Source organism: Platichthys flesus, chromosome 19, assembly GCF_949316205.1.
Source record: "Platichthys flesus chromosome 19, fPlaFle2.1, whole genome shotgun sequence".
Classification (NCBI taxonomy): domain Eukaryota; kingdom Metazoa; phylum Chordata; class Actinopteri; order Pleuronectiformes; family Pleuronectidae; genus Platichthys; species Platichthys flesus.
The window spans coordinates 15,642,699-15,665,604 of NC_084963.1; the positions used below are offsets into that span (position 1 = coordinate 15,642,699).

At 42.8% G+C, this 22,906-nt stretch overlaps 1 protein-coding gene across 1 annotated transcript in view; it reads right to left on the reverse strand.

The window, feature by feature from the left end:
* Positions 1-3,712: 3,712 nt before the first annotated feature.
* Positions 3,713-22,906, reverse strand: part of LOC133975582 (netrin receptor UNC5D-like) — a 173,211-nt gene continuing 154,017 nt past the window's right edge. The window contains exons 11-18 of the mRNA XM_062413565.1: positions 22,593-22,811; positions 21,710-21,794; positions 15,922-16,093; positions 13,491-13,721; positions 10,303-10,452; positions 8,709-8,873; positions 8,263-8,441; positions 3,713-5,239 (exon numbers count right to left, since the gene is read on the reverse strand). Coding sequence (XP_062269549.1) covers positions 5,041-5,239; positions 8,263-8,441; positions 8,709-8,873; positions 10,303-10,452; positions 13,491-13,721; positions 15,922-16,093; positions 21,710-21,794; positions 22,593-22,811 — 1,400 coding nt within the window. The 3' untranslated portion in view covers positions 3,713-5,040. The remainder of the gene's footprint in view (positions 5,240-8,262; positions 8,442-8,708; positions 8,874-10,302; positions 10,453-13,490; positions 13,722-15,921; positions 16,094-21,709; positions 21,795-22,592; positions 22,812-22,906) is intronic.

A 22,906-nucleotide genomic window follows, 5' to 3' on the forward strand; every position in this document is an offset into this window, starting at 1 on the left:
GGCATTCCTCAGGTGCTGAGCATTGTATGTTGTTCATAAGATCTACTGTGTTTTGACTGATGCCCAAAGGATAAAGCTTTTGCCTCATTCAACCAAAGAATAATTCCCCTCATGTTCTCAGAGTCCTTTAAATATAGGGAGGTTTTTTCATAGGATAAACTTCTTGAGATGTATCCTCTCGTTTTCGAGGGGCCCAAACACAAATGGGGAAACTGAATTTTGGCAGCATTTCTCCTTTCTGTCCAATCCTCGAGCCAAAAAGTCCATTTCAGGGCCTTAGACAAATTAAAATAATTCTACATTTAATTCTCAACTCTATAACCGGGTCCATGAAGTCTTTACAAGGCACCATAAATTAAACAGTTTAGGTCCTTCCTTCACGGCTTTGTTTATGAACACAGACTTGTGCCTTTCTTAACTAGTGGGTCGCAACCAGCATCCTTCATCGGCTGCACAGCGCCGCATCTATAAAACCCAAAATGAGACGGTCTGGTCCTCTTATTGCCTCACCAGCTTGTCCCCGCCTCTACAACCATTGACTAGCAACAGAGTTATGGGTTATTCGGATGAACAACAAAAAAAAAAATGTCGACATGAATAAAGTGTGATTCGATTTGAAGCCACTGTACAAACTCAACTTAAACACATGCAGCATATTTATTTAAATGGGTCCTTGTGTCCAACTCAACCTGTTATTGATACTGTAGACTTACCATCGACATAAACATTATATCTGGTTTGACGCTTTTATCAATCATGACCACGAGTGTAGGGATGTTCCAGATGGGAATGGGACCCTCGTGTTCTTATGTCGTTCCATTCATCCTATTTTAAAGCATCAAATTGTGACCTCGACATGTACCTCGCCTCTCGCCCAATGCCAGCCCCCCCCACCCACCCCCCCGCAGCCGCTGAGACCGTTGAAGGATAAGCGCTACACATAATGAATTGATAGATGGATGGATACACAGTTATTGTTCTGCTGGTATCACTGTAGCTTAGAGAGCCGCGGCTGCCTGGCTGCAGACCCCTGGAGATTTATGAAAGTGTGAGTCCACACGTTACACGTTGGAGATGAGAAGAGGAGTTAATACAGCAGTTGGCCAGAAGTAGTGAAAGACAATCCTGGTTACACCCACTCTGCAGAGCACTACGTAAAAAAAGACTAAATATAATCTGGATGGAAAGTGAGACATATAAACCACAGCGAAAGTGTAAATCATTTGTTTTCACTCCATATTTATTTCAACACAATACAGTTTGTACAGTTTCAAAATAGCAAACCTTTGAAAGAGAAATGAAGTTGACCGTATAAGCGAACGTCACCAGTGAAGTCACGTTTCACCTTCTTAACACAAACATTCATTTAACACTTCAAATCAAATGGTGAGCACAGACAATGTATCCAGATGTTTCAAATCAAACATACATCAAGGTGTCTCACAGTATACACAATTATCTAAAAAATAAAATCATTCTCAACATTTCCAGCTCTTTTTTCGTTTTTTAGAGTCACATGAGAGAAAGATTAGAAAAGGCAAGTCAATCGCTTCCTGTAAAGAAAAACACTAGAAGTAAAAACAGCAACTAAAAATAAAGATCTTCAGATATTAGCGTCAGGAAAAAATAAACACTACGTCACACATCTGAAGAAGCTCAAATAGTAGCTCAACTGTAGGCTGGATTTTTCCAAGGACATGTGATAGGGCTTTTGAAAAGTTAAACAACTTTCCTTCTCGTGCTCACTCACACACGCACACTAAGGACGCAGACAGACAGACTGTGCATCCTCAGGTCACAGATGGTCACATCTATTTGAGTCAGATCATTTTCGCTGTGAGTTCCTGGCATCGGAGACAACAGGTTTAAATGCTTCAGAATTGTTAGGAAACACGTGTGCAGTGAACACAAGGTGGGCCCCGTGCACAGCGATGACCTCGACAGCTTGCATATAGCATGTTGGTTTATTTGATATGCTGTATCATAATCCTCAAAACATTCTGGCCAGACTTTCTGATGACACGAAACCCCCAGAGGCACAATTAGTTAGAAAACTGTGATTTTTGAGATCCAGAACTCAATAAATCAGTTTCTTCTAAAATGTTGCTTGTATATGTGTATATGTATATATATATATATATGTGTGGGTGTGAATGAGAGGGCAGAGAATTGACAGAGCAGTGAAAATATGATTTACAAAAGACTAATGTTCAATAAATGCCTGAAAACGACCAGTGTTCAAGACATTTTAACTGGACGTGTTGGGAACGGAAAACTGAGTTTTGGCAGCATATCTCCTTTCTGTCCAAGCCTTGAGCCAAAAAGTCCATTTCAGGGCCTTAAAATGAAATACAAAATCTACATTTAATTGTCAACTCTACAACCGGATCTATGAAGTCTTTGCAAGGTGGCATAAATCAAAAACATCATAAGTGTTTGTTTTACATCTGCATAGCAAGGTGTGGTTCCTCCCCTGAATGGAAATCACTGTAAATTAGAGAACGGGGTGTAACACTGGTCATATGTGCAGAGCAGTACGTTATATTTACTATTATGTGGAAAAAATGGCTGCTGTCAACTGACGTGGAGGTGGTCTGGAGTGATGTGGTGCCACGAAGCCTCGGCTACGCCCGCTCTCCACAGGACGATATTTCCAGCCTGTCTCAGAGTCCACCTCTTTATATGTTAAATGCTAATTTGGTTTCTCAGTAGACCATCAGCTTTCAAACATCTCCTGTAGCATTCTGATCCTCGTTGAGACGCTCAACACGGTGGTTGTCGGGATGAATTTTCCTTTTTCCCTTCGAGTTCTCTGTCGACTAGAATAACTTCTGAGTTGTTGAAAGGGGTTTTGATATTTTCCTGCACCGTGCGTGAAGGAGTGAACAGCACCCGTCTGAGTGCTCGCTCCAAGGAGAGTCCCATCCTCGGCTCTCCTTCTGATTAATTCAGTATGTTCACTTTTGTGTTACTCCCACTGCCTGCCTCTGAAAGGCACTAGCACACAGCTGGAATGAGGTGTTACCTCCCTGTTCTTATGATACTAGGAAAGCTGACTGATCCCATCCAAAGCTCAGACAAATCTGTAAACACATCGACAAGCATGGAAAAAATGTGATGACACCAGAGATGATTTACCACACAGGGTGATATTGAGGATGCAGGACATAGTCTGTGATGAACGATGATACATCACAGTGGCGGATCTAGGATTAACTGAATAAGGGGCACAATTTACACAGAGGGGCCAATTACATGCCCAGTACCTGATTCAGTGCAGTGCACATTTAAGTCATTCATGTTTACTGCTCAAAAGCTTTGAGCAAAGCCACACATGTTTGAATATATATTTTTTCATCATTAAATTCTTCGTTGTATAAGGTTATTGTGAACTTCAGAAATGTGTTGAATTAACAAATGGCCGTATTTATTGTTAGTATTGTTGGTAAGTGATTACTGACAAGACAGGGACACATCAGTGACCAATCAGATTTCAGCTGAACAGGTGAGACTACTCTTATAGGTTTTATAGATTTAAACCCAATTTCAAGGGTTTAACAGCACGGGTACATCTTACTGAAAATTGGACTTTGCATGGGTCTCTGTTTCATCTCTTTGCTGATTACAGCTTTTGCTGTAGCTGATTATGGGATGTCGGGCCTTTAAAGACTTGAATTCCTTATGTAGATGAAAAGAGAGAGCCAACACAGAGTTCAACACAAAGTCACTTTATTAAGATTAGGGTGCAGGTTGACTGAATGTGGGCTTCCTCCTGTATTTTAGGATTGCTTCACCTCTCACTCCCTCTCCTCTGACGTCTAACAGCCTCTGCTTGTGAAGTGTCTTCAAACATTATGTCAGAGTATTTGTTCCAAGCTGCGATCCAGAAATGGCAGCTCCAGTTTAGTCACACAAAAATTACAAGTCAAGATTTTGATTAAAATAGAAAGGAAAAAACAATTATCATCTAGTTTCCTCCAAAAGAACCGGACGTTGCCTGTATTTGCCAAATGCAGAACAGAAATGAACAGAGCTGAACAGAACAGTCAAAGCCATTTTCAGACAGGAACTCTGGACGATGTGCAGAGAACTGGCTCCGGACTTTCTCCAGAGTTTGTCTTTCACGTTTTTGTTTTGTGTCTGTTACGTGTCAGAAGTATCATCATCCCCCCCCTGTTCACGCTGAATCCTGCATCGGCTTCACAGATACAGCTCCTCTGGAGAATGTCCGGAGACTATCTGGAGGTCAGGGCATGTCTGAAAGCAGCTTGACTTATCCTCCTCAAAGTGTTATGCTGACGTGCATGAGGATGTTTGTTGAATTGTTATCTGTGTGGTCGATGTCAATGTGGGAAACTTAGTAATTTCTTATACACATTGTGCCTGTTTATTGTTTGGACAGCATCAGGTCCTTTTAAATCCTGATCAGTGGGCACCATCACTATCAGCCTCTCTGACCCTATAGTTTGGACTAACTCCAGCAGTAACAGCGGAGACACAGCGCAGAAAAGAAAACGAAGCAAGAGGAGATCTAGAAAATGAATGACAACATAACGACGTTACACTAAACATTTTGACAGCCCAGAAGACTGCTTGACGACAGGTGTCAACACATCCGCTCCTGGGAAGGTCATAACACCAGCCTGATTGGCAGTCTGTCTACAACACGCTCCATCCCACATGGAGAGGTCTCCTCACACTGATACCCATAATCCTTGAATAGAGGTTATTGAACGAAGTGTCGAGGAGCTGACAGTTTTCAATCACGGACGGGTGTGGGATACTTCCATCCCAATCCAGAAAGTTGTTGTTGGTGCCTCTCTGTAACTCAAACACTCCCTCCCAGTTGATGCACGTTTCCTGTGTGTCTGTGTGTGCCATTTGGTTTAGCAGAAATGTCCTTTTAGTAACAGTCCAAAAAGTGGAGATTCCCTGCTGTCCTCCTTCCTCCTCCACACCTCCGCGTGTGAGCTAACACACCCGATCATCACTGTTCATGCAGTTCAGGTTCATCAGGATTCAACCTGCCGTAGACGTACCCTACCCAAGTTTCGTGAACCCAGAGTCCCGCTCCTCTCTGCTGCAGCCAAGTGTGGCGGACGTGGGGGACTGGACCTTGCCAATTTCCTCTAGGGCGCTGGCCAGAGAGTCCAGATCCCCCGAGTCCTGGTGCTGAGCCTCCCAAAGACTCAGAATCACAGATGATGGGCTCTCCTGACAAGCGAAGTAGCACAGGTTCCTACACGGCAGGATCAAAAACAGAACATTAGAGTCGATGACATGAAGAAACGGCTGAGAACAAAAGACATCGCACAGTTGTTTCACTCATATTCACTGTCTTATTCATTCACAATCTCTATCACTCTCGCTGCCTTTACTAATCAGCTATCAGTTGGGTGTAATCCAATCCGATTTTGCAATGATGTCAATCAGCCAATCATATCATTGCTGCAAAACTTTCAATCTGTTCTCATCCCTCTCACTGTCAGCTGTCAGCTCGACCCCCCCTGTCTGCGACCCCCCCGCCACCCCCAGCCTCCATTCATCTCATTCAGATCCTCAACATTCTCTAGAGCCCATCAGTGTCCTGACCCCAGGGGGTTTCCTATATCATGCAGCCACACCAATTACAACCGTGATGACATCATAAGGGATCATGGTGCCACATAGACACTCATTTATATTGCATCTACACTCTTTATATGACAATACATTTCCAGGATACTTGTCTTCATCGGCAATATTAATAAATCAAATAAAGATATCTAATATGATGTGTAAGTGTTTGGCTTTCTTTAAATAACGTTTGTTTTGATGCACCTTTTCCATAGAGAATAATTCAAATTTATGAAAATTTAATATGCAAAATGTGTTTCACTGCTGAACAAAACCTCCGTCCCTCTGGGAACCGGGAAGGTTGTTTCTTTATTATTATTTAAGGTGAGAACAGACAAACATTCAACACATTCTGCACGGTGAAGGTTAAACATATAAGTGAAGGATGAATAAGAAATGAATGGAAGAGGACTTTGATTGAATGTTTTATATTGTTCTTTACTATGCAGAAGTTCTATGAAAGAAGGAGCAATAGTTGTTTATTCACTGGGAAATGTTTATTTAAAAAATATAAAATAATATATTTATCAGTTAACCCACTGAGACTTTTGATTGGTATTTATTTTGAGTTTATCGTAGCTATCTGGATTTAGTAGGACATGATGAATATAATAACTAAGCATTGTCTTTGTCTTTTGACACCAGAATATCGGTGTGCAAGAACAGATTTGTACATATGGATTTTCCTTGCTCCAAATTGGAAATGTCTGTCACACATACTGGCCTGTGTGAAAAGATGAAAATACAAAACTGCGACGTAAAGGTTTGAGTCTAAAACTGTTCATTTCAATTCCTGAACACAGCTGCGCAAAAATGAAATGTCCAACAATGCAACATATTTTTTTGTTTTGTAACTGGAACTCAGAAAAGATTGGATTCATCGATCCCACGTCAGGGAAATGTATTTGTCACAGCAGCACAGGTAAAAACAAGGTAGACAAGAGAGCGAGTGAAAGTACAAAAGAGGCAAGTGAATGTCTCATGGCTGACAGTAATGGTCCAATCACATTTAGTTACAATCTGTTGTGAGACCTTCCTCTGCTGCTGTTACTAGTCCTAACCAACAGAGTGCAGTGTTTCATTACAATGGCCATTTCCTTTGGTGCCCTCAGCTCACTTTTCCTGTTCGATCCCTCTGTCCCTCCTCAGTGTTCCCACACATTCGGAGACACAATTAAACAAATCAACTAAAGGTAAAAACACATTTATCCAGGTAAAGTTTCTATTAGTCTGAAAAGTTTAGAAAAATCCTCTCCCACTCCTCAGTCACCAGTGTTTGTCTGAGTTATCAAAGTTTCTTGGTAAACGTTTCCCTCGCAAGGCAGAGAGAAGACGCACTGCTTTAAGCACTTGATTATTGACTTCTCCTACGAAGCTCAAATAGAGATCACGCCATCACCAAACAACTAAACTCCTCCGGCAGCCTACGCAAACTCTGACCTGGCTCAACCTCTGCAGGGTTTAGTCAGAGGATGGAGCACATGCAGATCTAATGAGGAGCGCTGACGTGAATACGTTTTCTCGCCAGGGGCCCGGCCTGTCAGCATTCTGAGAACATCTATTTTAGCAAAAACACAGCATCTTCTCCGCAGTAAGCCTGTCCCCCCTTCACCCCCACCTTCTCTCTGCATGTGTAGATCTATAATGAAATCAGCAATGTGGCGGGTTACTGAGGGCTGCTTGCTGATGGGAGATTAGCACCGACACGGCCCCGAAATTCCAGATTAAAAATAGTATTCAGAGCGGGAGCGGCGTTTAAGCAGCGGCGGGAGAGCAGAGAGTGCAGCATTTATTCTTTCCAGTCATTCACTGATTCCGCATTAACACCTGAATAAGACACACGAGCCGAACCAATGTGCACTGCAATCATGACTCAGCAGTAAGCACATAGCAACTAGGGTTGGGTAATGTTTCGTTTTTTTCCAATTCTGGTGCTAAATCAATACGATGATGAACGAAAAGAAAAAATGATGGTCAACGATTAGAGCAACTTTTATAGTATATAAGTTAAATGTATAAATAAGTGCAAAACTCTTAACACATTTACATGACAGTATCACATAATGAATAAACTCATCTACACTTATTTAACCCTAAGGTTGATACAGTAAAATACTGGTCAATAATCGTCCCCTCACTGCCGACTCATGTGCTTGACTCTGGTCACGTGAGCAGTCAAACATGGTGCATCTCTCTGCTTTCACATGCACCCGTGTGGCACCAGGTGCTTCATTATGTTTGCCGTGTTCGTCTCTTCCTTCTTCTTTCTCTCAGTTCACTGGCGGATCGTAAACAATGAGGTGCACACAGCTACCAACTCTACCAGCTGCTGCTCCCTCGGCTCTCGGCCATTGCGCCGACATTTACTGCACGTCCAGCTGCCAAAATCATTTTGTTGTCCTGTGGCCCCAAGTTTGAGGTAGCTACGAGCTCACTGTAGGCTAATGGTACGTGCTGCCACCAGACTGTACATTAACTAGACACGTGATATTTGCATGTTAGCAACAACTTCATTGCATAGCTCAGCCACCAGAATCTGTGTGTATGCACCACCTGGTAGAAACCTTGGTATCCAACCCTGATGGAAATTACAGAATGAGAAAGTGATCAATAAGTATGGAGGTCTCACTGTGCTGTAACTCATACCTGTCTATGTGGAGCTTTTGAGCCAAGAGCTGCCAGTCCTTCCCATTGGCATTAGCGGTGTCAAAGGTGGCACTGATCCGCTGACGGATGGACGGGGGGATTTTAAAGGCCCTTGACCCTGTCTGAGAGGTGATGGTGCAGTCGGACTGAGTGAAGAAGGGAACCACTCCCTTCTCGTTCTGGTAGCAAAGACAGAAAGAAAGAACGAGGCGTCAGGGTGATACCGCAGCTCAAATTCCCCACACCGCGATATGAAGACAAGGACAAGGACTTATCAAGACAATTTGCAATCTATACATGAAAAGTTCCCTGAGAGGCTCATTAAGCAGCTCCTCAAATCAAATCAAGAGTTATTCAGTCCAATAAAAGAACCTATTAACAAGCAGCAAGACTGCCTGCCAACCGAGCACACGCACAGGCCGTCTCCCCGAGTGCTGCACACTCACCTCCACCACAGACGTGTAGACCTGGAGTATCTGCTCCTCGCCTTTGACCTGTCGCACGCTGACCTTGCAGGAGAGCTGAGACGTGGAGTGGCTGTATCGCTCCAAAGAGAAGGCACACTGCAGGGGACGCTGGTTACTGGCCCACACCTGAGAAAAGGAGAACTCCTGCAGGGCGACGAGAGAAAGAAAGAGAGAGAGAAAGAGAGAGAGAGAGAGAGAGAGAGAGGGGGACGAACAGGGAGAGCAATGAAAGCATTAGACGGAGGAGACAACAAACTCATTTAATCCCTGCTAAAGACGTTCGTTATGTGAATCCTGCTTCGCCGCCCACTTTGCTGTGTACATGATTAATTAAGAGCGAATGAGTGGCCTCTTTAGCCAATCAATGAACTCGCCTAATCAAGCGGTTTCCCCGTCGGAGGGAACACCAGCAGCCGTTAGAGCCCTTTGGGACAGAATCATATCGTGTACTGGAAAAAGTCATTTGTGCATAAATGTAATGAATTTCATGTTATTTTACCCACTGCTGCTCGGGAAAATAAAGTTACTTTAGAGTGTGGTTCATTTTACATGCAATCATTACATCTATATATATATATATATAAGACCCACATTATTAGCAACAATAGGCTGTGCACTGATATAAATAATCGGAGGATTATTTTAGTGAAGTAAAACCCACAGATTTAAAGTCAAACTCTCCAAGGCATATTTTCCACATAGCTTGTTATGTCTTCTTCCATATTCTGATAACATGGAGCTTGGAAATGCCAATCTGTTGGATCAGGAGCTGTAATGTGATTATGGAACTGGGGCAGAGCTGACTTCAGTTACCCAGTTTGCACTCCATCTCCAGATTTCCAAATGTGACAACTGAGAAACTCAAAAAAGTAACAGAGCCTTGGAGCGAGCGGAATCGGAGAGGGGACAAATTCGACATCCATTTACTAACTACTGAGGGACCCGCACTCTGCCGCAGCGAGAGCGGGTCAAAAACACTGTTTTACAGATGAATCAGCCCCTCTTCTTATTCATCAGGCAGGAAGACGGTGGCATTTTTAAGAGGCTCCTTCCAGCGAGAGCAGTGTTTGAAAGAAAGCCTATAGTCATCTTCCCCGTAGGACCCTCACACCGTGGCTCTCCCCCTCCATAAGAAAACCTTGTTGGCATACGGTGGGTTAATTCTGCTAATAGGATGTCACTGGGGGGATAAACATCACAGGGCAGAACATGCAGCATGTAGACCCCCGGTAAGATAACTATAAGATGTGCATGTGTGTGCTGGCCTGGCAGTCATAATTAAATTTGTATGGGCGTGTGTGGGGCTGAGATAGCTAGTCTTAGTGATATCATGCTGTGTCCTTGCTGCTGTCCTCTGGCTTTGAAACGACCAAGTAAGAGACGGGGAAACGGGCGGAGGAGACAGGATCTGAAAGAGGAGGCAGAGAAGATGAAGGTGCACCGCTGCGTGATCCCCGACCAAGCGGTGCTCGGTTTAAATGAGAACAGAGATGCGCGTGCAGTCAGCCCGCGTGCTGCTTTCCATTGCTTAACTCAAAACGACGAAAAAAACTCACAGCCAGGAGTCGCCTACCTGGCAGGTGGTGAAAGGTTTGATGCTCCAGAGTAACTGTGGGACATCCTGGATGGAAACCTGGAGGCTGAAAGAGTTCCCCCTGAACAGCATAATTTTCGGCTCCTCCAGCAGTCGCCCGCCCCTGCTGCGCTCACCCACCACCACCTCCTGATAGAGAAAGGTGATTTTTTGGTGGGACCCGGGAGGGAAGCAGAGAAAAATGGAAGATGCTAAATGTTATGTGGATGATATAGACTCACTGTACCAGGCTGGAACTACAACAAACAAGCAGTTCATGTATCACCAAATGTTTCTATTGATTTGTCAGTAGCAGTCTTTAAATGAAAATAAAAAGAATATAAAAAATATATAAAAAAACAGAGAAAAAATACAAACGCAATAAACGTTAAACATCACCAATAATTGAGGATCTTGAAAACAAAAAAATAAAATCTTGATGCAGCTAATATCCTTTAATCATTGAAAGTTCTCTTCTCTTTGTCTTATGTGATAGAACTCTGAATCTCTGTGGGTTGATCCAACTGATGGAGTAGACTTAATTAGCATTTACTGAAGAAGATGCATCCCAGGCTGTAGGAGTTTTTGATGTGACTACCAGGGGCTGAATTAAGTACATTTTTCATGCATCTGTACTTTACATAAGTACATGTATTCTGGGGTACTTTTCACTTTCACTCCTCTACATATATCAGCAAATATAAAATGTCTGTACTTTGGAACCCTCTAGGACATAGAGGGAATAGGTCCACTGATCCAATCAGAGCAGGAAGGTAACATTAAACCCCGCCTCCTTTAATGAGAGAAGACTATTGCTTAGGGGAATAGGCTTTACTCAGCAAGTGCTTTTCTTCTTATCACTATATGTGTATATTTATATTTACTTACTTCTATTCAAGAAAGTTAATGTGGTACTCTTACTTGGGTCAATTTGTGTCTCTTTATATGTTCTTTACTGTAAGTAAAAATGTTTAGTGCTTCTGCCACCACTGATTTGACGGATACATTGATAAAGAAAATAGTTTTTAGTTGAGCTCTAATATTGAGAATGCAACGGCTTATAAAAGTATATTTTCCCAAACTTAAAAAAAAAAAAACATTTTCCTAAAACGAATGTCAGGAATGTCCTCGTATTCCCTCCATTTTTTTATCCTGTGAACATGATGACATGATGTGGTGCATGGTGCACCTTTAAGGTTTCAAAAAGCAATTGTGATTGGGCCCTAAAAGTTGAGTCAATCCCTCACAGAGTCTCTGCAGCACACAACAGGTAACCAGCCACACATCAAAAGAGAAGGCACGAGCGACAAGCCGACACAGCCAGAGCCTCAAAATAAGATGAGGAGAGCAAACATTGGTTCTACACCAACCCCACACAAGGCATAAACAAAGAAAATCTATCCTTGCTCTGTGTTGTAGTTTTTGTATTCCAGTCTCGGGTGTAGATGTTACAGATCTTTGGAGGAGAATAACACAAGCATGTATGTATGTACGCCTCAGTATGTACGTGCACAATCATGTTTGGATCTTCTGTATCTTGGGGATACAGGATCGGGGGCTGTGGGTGTGAGTCCTGAGTGAGTGGTGCTTATCGGTCACACAGCACACAGAGGGGGGAAATGCAAAGCTTACAGGCTGGCTCCAGCCTGATCGATTCCTGCTTCAAGCTCACAGGGGAAATTAATTGTCGTATGAAGCACAAACAAAAGCCAACAAAAAAAAGAACAAATGAACAAATAACCACGACTGACTGATGGAGAGCTGAAGTGAATTGGCTCTTGGCAGCTCCATCCAATTTTTCTTTGTTCACTTGCAACTCTACATCTTGACTGAAGGCACAAGTGGAGCAGGACTGTGTTTTTGTGGGGAAACTATCAGCACCACCACTACTAAAAGTGTTTAATTAAGAAAGGAAACAAATTACTCTTGCAAAAAGTTTGTCGTTTTTTGGCTCCAGAGCCTTGAACAAAAAGATGTGTGTGTATTAGTGTGTGTGTCTTTGTGTGTGAGCCCACACTATAAGCAGAAGGGCAAACTATTCACCAAACACTGCAGTGGCGCAAGGAGATGAAGTGAAACTGCAGCTGAGAATGTTTCTCAGTTATATGTCCTCACAAACTTGTCACATGGAAATCAACGCAGAAACACGTTTAATTAGCAGGGAGCAAATTAAATCACACAAAGAAAGGGCAGAGGAGCAACCTCGGAGCATCTGTTGTCTTTGTAATTAAAAGTCCCTGATTGTCTCCAAGTCATCAAGCATCTCCCAATGGCGATGTTAGTGAACAGGCAAATCTTCAGTGGAGCACAAAAACACTCAGGCAGCAGCAGCTCTTCACCAGCAACGCTGACCAATCACTTTGTGTTCCTACATATATAGAAGTCCTTTGGGACAATTTACATTTTCGCCTCATTAGTGGTTGTTTCTCTCATATTCTGCAGGGATCTGACTACAGAGCTGCAGGATCCAGGCGACAACTATTATTTATTATTATTTGTATTAAATTAACTGCTGCTGCTATCATTAATAACAGCTTTAGATCTCTAATTATCACTCTTACCATTTTCATCATAACAACCAGGGTCAGACAGAGCTTAATGATGGTTATACAACTGTTCCTAGTCTTTCTCCTCTCGTTGTGGCTATGTCGTTGGGAATACTGGTCAGTTGTTTTGACCAGCATGTTGCCCAAGACGGAAATATCTCAAAAACATGTACATTAAGTCAAAGTACACATCAAATAAATACTTCTCAAAGATGGTAACCGTAATTTCAGGCAGTTAACGTTCATTTTTGTTTGAATGTTTTATTTAATGCTATGAAAACAGGGTGGAACCTCATGATTGACAGCTGAGAATAACTCACGCTTAATCAAGCTTGTTTCTCAGCTGGACGTCAATACCGCAGCTCCACTTATGGGACAGTAAGTTTGATTGGATCGGAACCTGAGGCTGCTGCAGGGGGACTCAAGACTCAATATTCAGGGTGCCAGTGCTGCCAGGGGGATGGTATTTCCTAGAATTAAAAAACTTATTTTTGTGCTTTTTATCCTTTTGCATTGATTAGCATGTTTCCCCTTGTGTTAAAGGGTTCAAAGAAAACAAAATCTAAGCAACTAAGTCAAATTTCTTCAAGTGATTCCTGGTTCTTCACCATTTCTTTCTACTTTTTCCCTCTCTGCTCGTACCTGAAAAGCATGGGGGGTGTCGTCCACACAGTAAACCCTGAGGGTGAAGCCCAGACTGCTGCTCGTATCCAGACTGCCGAACACAGCCAGCCTCAGCCGCTTGGCCACCTCCTGGTTCAGCGGCTCCCCCACCAGGGCGTAGCGGCCTGGATGCTCCAGCAGCAAGTGGCACCTCTGGGCCTCCAGCAGACAGTAGCAGGATGTGCTCTCCTCATCCACGGACATCACTTCCTTTGGAGGGAGGGACACATCCGGGGAGACCAGAGTTATACCAATAGAAGTTGATTTAAGGGTTAAGTGTGAGAGCAGTTCAATAGTGGAACACTGTGTTGCTGATAATCGTTTATTCATGATATTCACAATCCAATCGGAGTCAAGACTCTGCATTGAGAAGGACAAACAGGGTTAAGTATAAAGCCTATTCAGCCTGGGATATGTGAATATGGCTTCTCTTTCCAAATATGATTAGTCCCACAACACATTATAATTACATACATTATTAAATGTGGTAAAACAGACAAAAATACAAATCTAAATTGCTGCAGTTAGTAACAAGCCATGAAAGCCATGGATCCAGGATTTTGAATTTTAAGTGACTCATTTTCTTAGGGATGCTGTGAAGACACTTCATAGTTCTTCATAGGGAACTGAATAGAACGAGGGCCCACTGAACAGATGGTGATACAGTACGACTGACAAAATGAATTAGCAGGATGCAGTTGGGTCCAGTGGCCAATTGCTCGTCTGCTCGTGTTCCCTAAATCACCATTGAAACAAAACTGTGACCCACAGGTCCCCGCTGCATACGGCCTGGTTGAATGAATATAAAGCAACGCAGTTTAATTTAGTGGCCCACAGATTCGTAAACCTGCCCCATTAGTGCAGCAGCAGACAGGAAGGATCTCCATGACATAGCTCATCCCCGCCAGGCAGACACGGTGAAATGATGGAGTCCAACTCTCGCAGTACAAAAGTGCAAGCTTTAATGGAAATGGCACTGAGAGGCAGATGGAGCGAGAGAAGAGGGGAGTGAGTAGGGAACAGGGGAGGGCAGAGAGGGAGAGAGACCTCCATCTTCCACTTATTCACTAATTCCAGAGATTGGGGTTTGAGTAACCATCCTTCCTGAGATAAAGGGCTCATTATTTCACAGTGACAGAGACGGGTCACACCGTTGCATTTTCATGGAGGACATCTCTTTTTTAAGAGTCTGTCTGTATCCCTCTGCCTTTCTCCTTCTCCTCCACTGACTCTCTCTGATATTCTCTCCTTTCCGGTGTCATATAGCCCCCATCAGTGATGGCTCTTTTGATAGCTCCCCTTTGTGCAGCATGTCTGCTGGCAAATTACATCTGTGCAAATGTCACACAGAGAGGAAGGGCCTGGCTGCGGGAGAGCCACTGGCCTCCCAAGGTCAGGCACACATCGTGGCGCCAGGGTCAGTGTGCCTTGAAGTGGTCCACAACACTTTTTGATGAGGTTACTCTAACATTAAAGGAGGATCCTAGATATATTTTCGCTGCCAAGATCGGAAAAAGGAAAAAGGAGAGAGGGCGTTTGGATTGAAGTGAAATATCTGAACAAGTCCTCTGTGAGAGTGAAGTAGCTTTACAGGGCATAGTTGAAGGACTCTGCACGAGTGTTATTTTACTAAAAGAAATAGATGTGAAAAATCATGAGCCTCACAGCAGTTAACACAGATCTATGATACATTTAGATGAATAGCTCTAAATCGTTTAAAGGTCCCATATTGTAGCGACTCGGTGTCTATTCAGGATTTACTGAGTAAGAGCAGTAACGTTAGATTTCCCTGAGAGCAGCCTCACTGATCTGCTGAATTGAAGTTGTGTGCCATCTTTAAATACCCAGACTATGATATTTATGATGTATTAAATTGTAAATGTTTCAGATATGTGTTTGCTATTATACCAAAAACAAAACGATTCAGGCATACAGTAATCGTTTAAGTGTATATTTGAATGTGATTTCTTGTTATGTAAATTTAGCTTCCTGTGTTCAATATGTATGAGCAGCTACAATTCAGAATCCACATATTTACTAAAAGACTAACAACTTAGAATACAATCATAATTAAAGTGGAAATTAAATGTATCTCTCAGTGACTAATGGCCGTCATTTGCATTTGCTCTGACATTACTTTTGGATGTACGACAGCACGAGGTTCCGCTTGAAAGGCAGAATTTTTATGCAGGATGATGAATCTGAGCTGGCAACCCTGAAATCGGCTGCGTCATCGCATGACTACACTGCAGGATGACATTTTTCATTGAAATAAGTCGTCGCAGGTTATCAGATCCTATTGATATTCCTGTTGCTGGGGAAAGTTGTGCATTTCCACGTGTGTTAACATTACGCACGAACTTTAACACAAAATTTGCACAGCAGCTAAAGTTCAAGAGAAAACACTCACCTCCCACTTGTTGTCCTGCATTTGTCTCTTCAGCCGAATGGTCCAATTATCAGCGGCAACCTCCCCACAATGGGCTATGGTCATGGCTATGGGACAGGACAGGTCGAGGCCTGGTGGTCCATACGTGACTGCAGGGCTCAAAAAGATCTCGGGACCGTCCTCGAACAGAGTACTGCACACAGAGGGAAACCACATATTAACAACAAATATGATCACAGATGTCACGATAACACAAACGCGTCTGTTTTAGTTCTCATTAAAAATCTTTGCAGCAAGAGACTCTCACGACTAATTAATCACTGCTTAATCAAACATTCAGATAGCAGAGTGTGACCCCTGCCTTTGAACCAAGTAAACTCAAATCCTTGGACACTCATAATGAATCAACCCCTGACTAGCTGACACACTCTCACAGATAGAGGAAGATTAAAGCACCAAGACTAATGGACAGTGGGGCTGGGGAGGACAGGCTTTAGCACACAGCGTGTAAGCTTTGTGGGTCGATGGAGCTTATGAAGCCTGCTCCGGCCGGCCCGGTGACAGATTAGCTCGGCCAAGCTGCTCTTGGCCGGGGGCCTAATTTTGGCGGGGAGCCGTGAAGACTGAGAGCAATCGATGGGACCACCATCAGTCACGAATCTGGCCCGGCTGGACACCTCACATCCACGGGACAAGATATAGCTGCTGTTGTCACTGGAGTAGCATGGATATATCTCAGCATCATTAATAAAGCTGCAGTGGAGAGCAACCCAGAGAAACAGGCCCAGATGTGTCATGAATGTGTGCATGCACCCACACGTATGTAGGAATTTAAAGGAAAACATGAGAGAATGAATTAGACGGTGCAGGTGTAATTTCAAACGGATACATTTTTTATGTTGACACATACTCTGAACCACTTTGACTCCATACAAGTCAACAGCCGTGTCCACAATCCATGTAATAAGCAGGTTTAATTTGTAGTTTGCTCACACTTGAAAAGCGGGAAATTAAGAACTCATAATGTCAGCATGCACAATAAATATGCTTGGGTTTTGAGTGTTAGGATGATGCACTATTGCACTACAGATACAACAGTGACAAATTCAGTAGAATTTTAATGTTGTAAATGCCTGACCATCATTGGCGGTATTATAAAATGTAAGAAACAAAGATTTTTTAAGAACAATATACTATTAGGTTTGCAACGTATGCTGTGCTCTACTGAGTAACATAGTCATTTGTTCGATATCTTGTTTAATTTGTCTGTTTGATAGTGAATATTTACCATCACTGTTTGCAAAAGGAAAAACGTAAAATGACAATAAATTAGCTTGGAGTGAAAAAATTGATGATGAAAATATTTGCCGGAATATTTTATATTTTACAACTTGAATGACACCCAGAGAGTACACACCTCAGCCAACGCCCAACAGTTCCCACCTGTACATTAAATAAATCAGAATTTTTATTTTGATCTGCACCAAATTGCACCTATCATTTACACACACAACTATCAGATTTTTTTCATCAAGATCCATGAATCATTCTCCATGAAATCAAAGAAAATGTTGAAAAATACTATAAAATGGAATGGATTGTGCCCCAGCACCCCACACAGGCTCAAGGGAATTAGTTTAGTAATTTTAGCATAATCCTGATAACTGACAAATAAACAAAAACAAAGAAATGCAAACTGGATGAGGGTAATTACTATGTTCTGTGCAGCATTCAATTGGGACAGGTTGTGGTAATTCAAGTTGGGGTTCTTCCCTTATTTTATTCCAGTAAAATAAACAACAAAACTGGAGAAGTACTTTATATTTCTATTATCTTGTAATCTATTCTCTTCTATTCTACATGCATGACATTTCTTTGAATTAAACAGAGATGGGGCTTTCCCATGCAGCGCACTGTGTGGTTGAGGCTGTTTTGTCAGTTTCTGGTGTCGACTGGTCTGCAAGACTCTATTCTTCACTATGCTGCTACCAATCAACACAAAAAAATGAAAAGAGGTTATGATCCGCTGTCTAAAAAGGAAATCGCACTGTGCCCCTGCAGCTGCACTTTCGTGCTAATCAGCCCCAGGCTCAGAGGAAACCAAGGTTACCTGCTGCTCATACTATGCTAATTTGCCACATTGCCCATGAGCAAAGCTTAAAGATGGTTATTTAGCATCTCTGACAGTGCTTGTGGGAACAAAGAAACATGACTCCAGGATGGTGATTAAAGAGTAGGTGGTAGACGGGGGGGATATTAGTTAACGCAGTCTCATATGTGCTCTGCAAAAACTGGCTTATTTCACTTTCAAGGATGACTGTCATGGATCGTATTTGCTCAGACCACAATTTAAAATATTTTTTTTCGCAAAGCCTCATCGATGTTTGACAGTCTGTCTCTCAAGCTCTCACAGCAGTGTTGAGTAAATTGGTAGAGCACTATAAGCTTTCGAGGAGGAACATTTAATATTTTTTTCTTATCCCATATCACAAATGAACAAGAGCAAAACTAAACAAAATAAGTGTTACCAAGACATGCAGATCACCAGTGAATGGAATTTAACAGCATTGAAATACACTCTGTTAGCCTGGATACTATCAAAAGGGCTGAAATCAAACATTGCTGCACTAGACAGTACTTTCTACTGAAGAAAAAGCACCAATGAAAACTGTTCAAAACCCCTGGTACTAAATTATGAATTGATTATACTTAGACTATCCATACTTTGTGTCTTAGTGTCTTATGCTAGGCAGGTAGCCAATAAAAAGGTACTTCACCTGAGGACATTACTGATTCCACACACTTGGTTTTATACAGGATTTTATATATGCAGAGGTACCCCCCCCCCCCAGACTTGTAAACAGACTTTGAAGTGTAAAATAATGTGAGTTCAACTTACTCCATATTCCACTCAATAAAACAGCGCCACAAGGCTTCAGTGAAAAACATACATGTGTATAGGCATAACATTCTGTCATTTGGGTTTTCAACTTACAACTGCTCTTTTGCTAAATCCTCCGCCCTACCGGAATATCAATTCAGCATGTGCTTTTTTACTGGAAGGACTGAACCCCCCCACACACTGTTTATGTGAGTTCAGGATACCCACCAAGAAAACACTGGGACACCGCAGCTCTCTTTAGATTGATTTTACTGGGACTGTATAAGTTTACATCCTCCTCCCAGACCACTGTCTCACTCCACTCACCCAGAGAGTGAGACCTGGGCACACGTACCAACAAGGTTTTCTAACAATATTAGAACAGATTCAACATAACCATTGAGTATTCAAAACATTTATACAGATACGAGAAATCTATACACATTTTCTACTATTATCTTCTATCCTGGATTTGTTTTATTTATTCTCAAATTTTCCTTACTGAATCTAAATCAGTTATTATTATTATTATTATTCATAATCTTTTAATGAATATTCGATCAGTCAGTCGTCTGTGGTGTAAAGGTGTCAGTCTTTTGATTATGTGGCTCGATTTAACTATCACAACTTTAAAGGGTGATAACATGCTAATTTGTACGGCTTGTTGAACAGTCCCCTAGTGGCCAAAAGTCAAGGCAGACTTGAAAGTAAATTCAAGGGAAACTTTTAAAGTATCTGAACAAGGTAGACTTGGTCGTCGTCTCAGGTAAAACCAAGAGAAAAGAAACAAATAAGTAGAAGACAGTAGATGCCTCCTCGAGAAGACCCAGAAGTTGCCGGCTGAGCACCTTCACTCAACCTTGTGTGAGTCGCATCATTTCGGGCGAATTTGTTACACACTACATCTCTGTCCTTGGACTACCCACTGTCCCCCACTGCGCTGGGAGAGATCACACACAACAATCTTGTAAAGCCCAGAGGATGGACGAAAGCCCTTGTGAACACCTGAAACTGAGCCGGAGCCGATCGATTCCTATTCTTCGCAGAGGAAAGCCACGTCTTATGTAGATGGCCGAGGTTTGAATGGTAAGAAAGGATCCAATTTCTCCTCTGGACTCGGCGGCTGTCAGAAGATAGGCTTTGACTGACAGCTCAGTGGTGCACGGCTCCTGCAGCTTCTTAAACGACAGCCAGAGAAGTAAACAGCATCAGGCTTATCAGAGCAAAGCAGGAGCCTGCAGGGCAGCGGCTCGGCTGAAATGGGGATACTCTGGGCAGGGGAGTGTACAACCAGCCCTGCCTAGCTGAGCTGCAACCTATATGCAACCTTTGACCTGTAGCTTCCCCTAGATGACCATGGCACCTAACGGAGTAGACATGACAGATGTATTTTCAGATGGCACTTTTAAATGTCCTTTTTGATTATCTACTGGATGATGAGATTGAATTTCATCAAGAAGTAGTTAGCTGTGCTAGCGAACCTCTTTTAAATAGCACATTTTGAGGCACGAGGTGAATGCGGAAAACAAACAAAAAAAAGTTCATGAGCTCCCCTGAAAGCCTGTAGGGGGAGCTCCATGTCTCAGGAGGTCCCTGAGAAATATTATAACTGTTAAAAAAGCAAAACATTGAGTGTTTTTCTCTCATTAAAGTATACGTTTTGAACATATATCTTATTTGACTCTTATTTACCCAACAGTGTGTGTATTCCTTCTGTAATCATCCATGCGTGGTGCTGCTGCCCTCAAATGTTTGCAAATTGTGTGTAGGTGGCACAGACAGATAAGTCGGCTGCTTTTCGTGGTTTGTTTTCCACAGGAGAGTGACACCACGGAGAGAGACACACATACACAATATCCTACTATTGACAGCAGTGCCACACACTTCCATGTGTGCATTTGTGTGTCATCGTTCTGCCAACATACAATAGGGCTCTTCTGAAAGCCAAGAATAATTAAGAGTAGCGGGCGACAAGTAGAACTTAAGACAAGTGAATTAAAACCATTAAAACAGCAAGAAGTAAGAAGTGAGTTGAACCCAAGAAAAGGAATTTAAATAGAAATGATGATAACAAGCAGCAAACCGGACTAATGAGAGGTGCTGCTAGTAAGACATGTTGTAAGTTCAGTTTAACAGGACCATCGCACTGGAGCTCTGCAGGTTTTTGTGGAGACCTAGGGATTAACAAGAATGTGTTGTTAGGGATATACCTTGGTAGCAAGGTTTCACACAGACATGCTGACACACTGATACTGTCGACCATGAATCACTAACATGTCCAAAAATTGAATTCTTGATGTGAGATAGCTTTTGAGGCTCCGCCGAAAAAAAAAAGGATACAGAGGTATTAGACTCCTTTTCAAACTGTTCTTATCTATTCCATTTTCTCCTTGAGTAACAGCTCTGTGAGAATCTTGATTGCTAAGAAAGGAATAGATTCCTGTTGGCTGGCAACAGTCACCTAGCAGACTGCACCACATCCCATCAAACCCAAACCCAAATAGGAATCGACCATCATCATGAGTTGACAAAGCTCACAATTTCCCCTCTCTAACCAGTCACGATGGAGGGAGATATTGTCAGGTATGTCTACAAACACAAAACAGGACCATCCGAGTCATGGAGTGCATCTTGCTCTGCTGAGACGGTTGCTTAAGGCAATAATGCTATCTGTCTGCAGCTGCCGATGTGTTTGTGACACATGTCCTCCCCTGTAGTCTCTGCAAGATGAGCACGGGCCCCATGCTGGGCGGGAATATGTCTGCATCTGTATTTGTGTATACGTACATGTATCTGCGTACTCTGCATATGAGAGATGCATGTTCGGCAGGGAGAGGAGGAGAGGATGTGGCAGGTGGGGGGATGTGAGCGGGTTTGAAGATTTAAAAGAGAGCAGTGTTAGAAGCAGACTCTATGAGAATCTCTCACCTGCTGTCCTCCTGGTTGATGAACATGTACATTTCCCAGGTAGTGTCTTCTGCGATCCCCCCATGAGGCACCAGCAGACTGATACCTGCAGAGAAGGAGGTATTCAAAAAACTGATCAACACACAGCCAGAGATTCACACAGGATAACACCCCCCCACCCATCCACACACACACTCATGCACACACATCTGCTTGGCTGTCAGGTCTCTTTACTGAGGGTGACAGCCAGAGAGGTGATGGCCCCAGAAAAAGGTGATGGAAGCAAGTCCCAAAGGCCTTGTGAATCAATGCTGCCAACAGTCTCTTTGTCACAACACACAAACACACAGGCGCATACAAACGCAAAATATTCTACTGTATGATGAACAATTACTGTCAATCTACACTGCAGTAGATGAAGCCCCTCAGGGGACAGGATGATGAATGTAGGCCACGGGACAGCAGCAGCTGAATAATGTGGTAGACTGAGCATCATAGGTTTACTTTACATAACCTGTTAATGTTTTTCTTCATATAATACAGTAGGGTTTAAAAATGTTAAAACGATGCTGCTTAAAATTAATTAATCTTGTCAAACGCTCCAAATCATGTTTCACGTGTGGTTACAAACACTTTCCATGCTCTGCAGATTGGGTTTGTCAGGACCCAACGGCCGGTGAGAGAATGCCAATGCTGTCTAACTTCAGTAAATAATCATGTTACCCGGGCGATCAATGGCATTTTCACATTTTCGCTGCAGACCAACCCTGACAAGGTCAAACAACTTCAAAATGCTATAACAGATGCTCTGTGTCGTCTCTGCTGCTGTTTTAAAGCTTTTACTTTATCACGGTAGTGATATCAGGTACATATCGAATGAACATTGCCCCTACAGCAGGCCCACCTGTGTTAGGAACCACCAGCCGACCTCCAGTATGGCCAAACACAGCTGTAGCTTTGTGGGGAGGCCTGCTGGGAGTTAGAGAGACTTGTGGAGTGAAGAGGTTTTTGCTTCTCCTGCCCAGCGTCGTCCCCACTGCAACTCCTCTGTAGTCTGGAGCCAGGCCCCGTGGAAATGTCTGAGGGTGGGACATGACGTGGTACTCTGCCCTCTCTGCCACTCCTGGAGATACAGTGAGACAGCTGTGACTCACAGGTAAACAAACTCAAATCATGGACTTGAGAACAGAGATAGAATACAAAAATATGGCTCAAGTG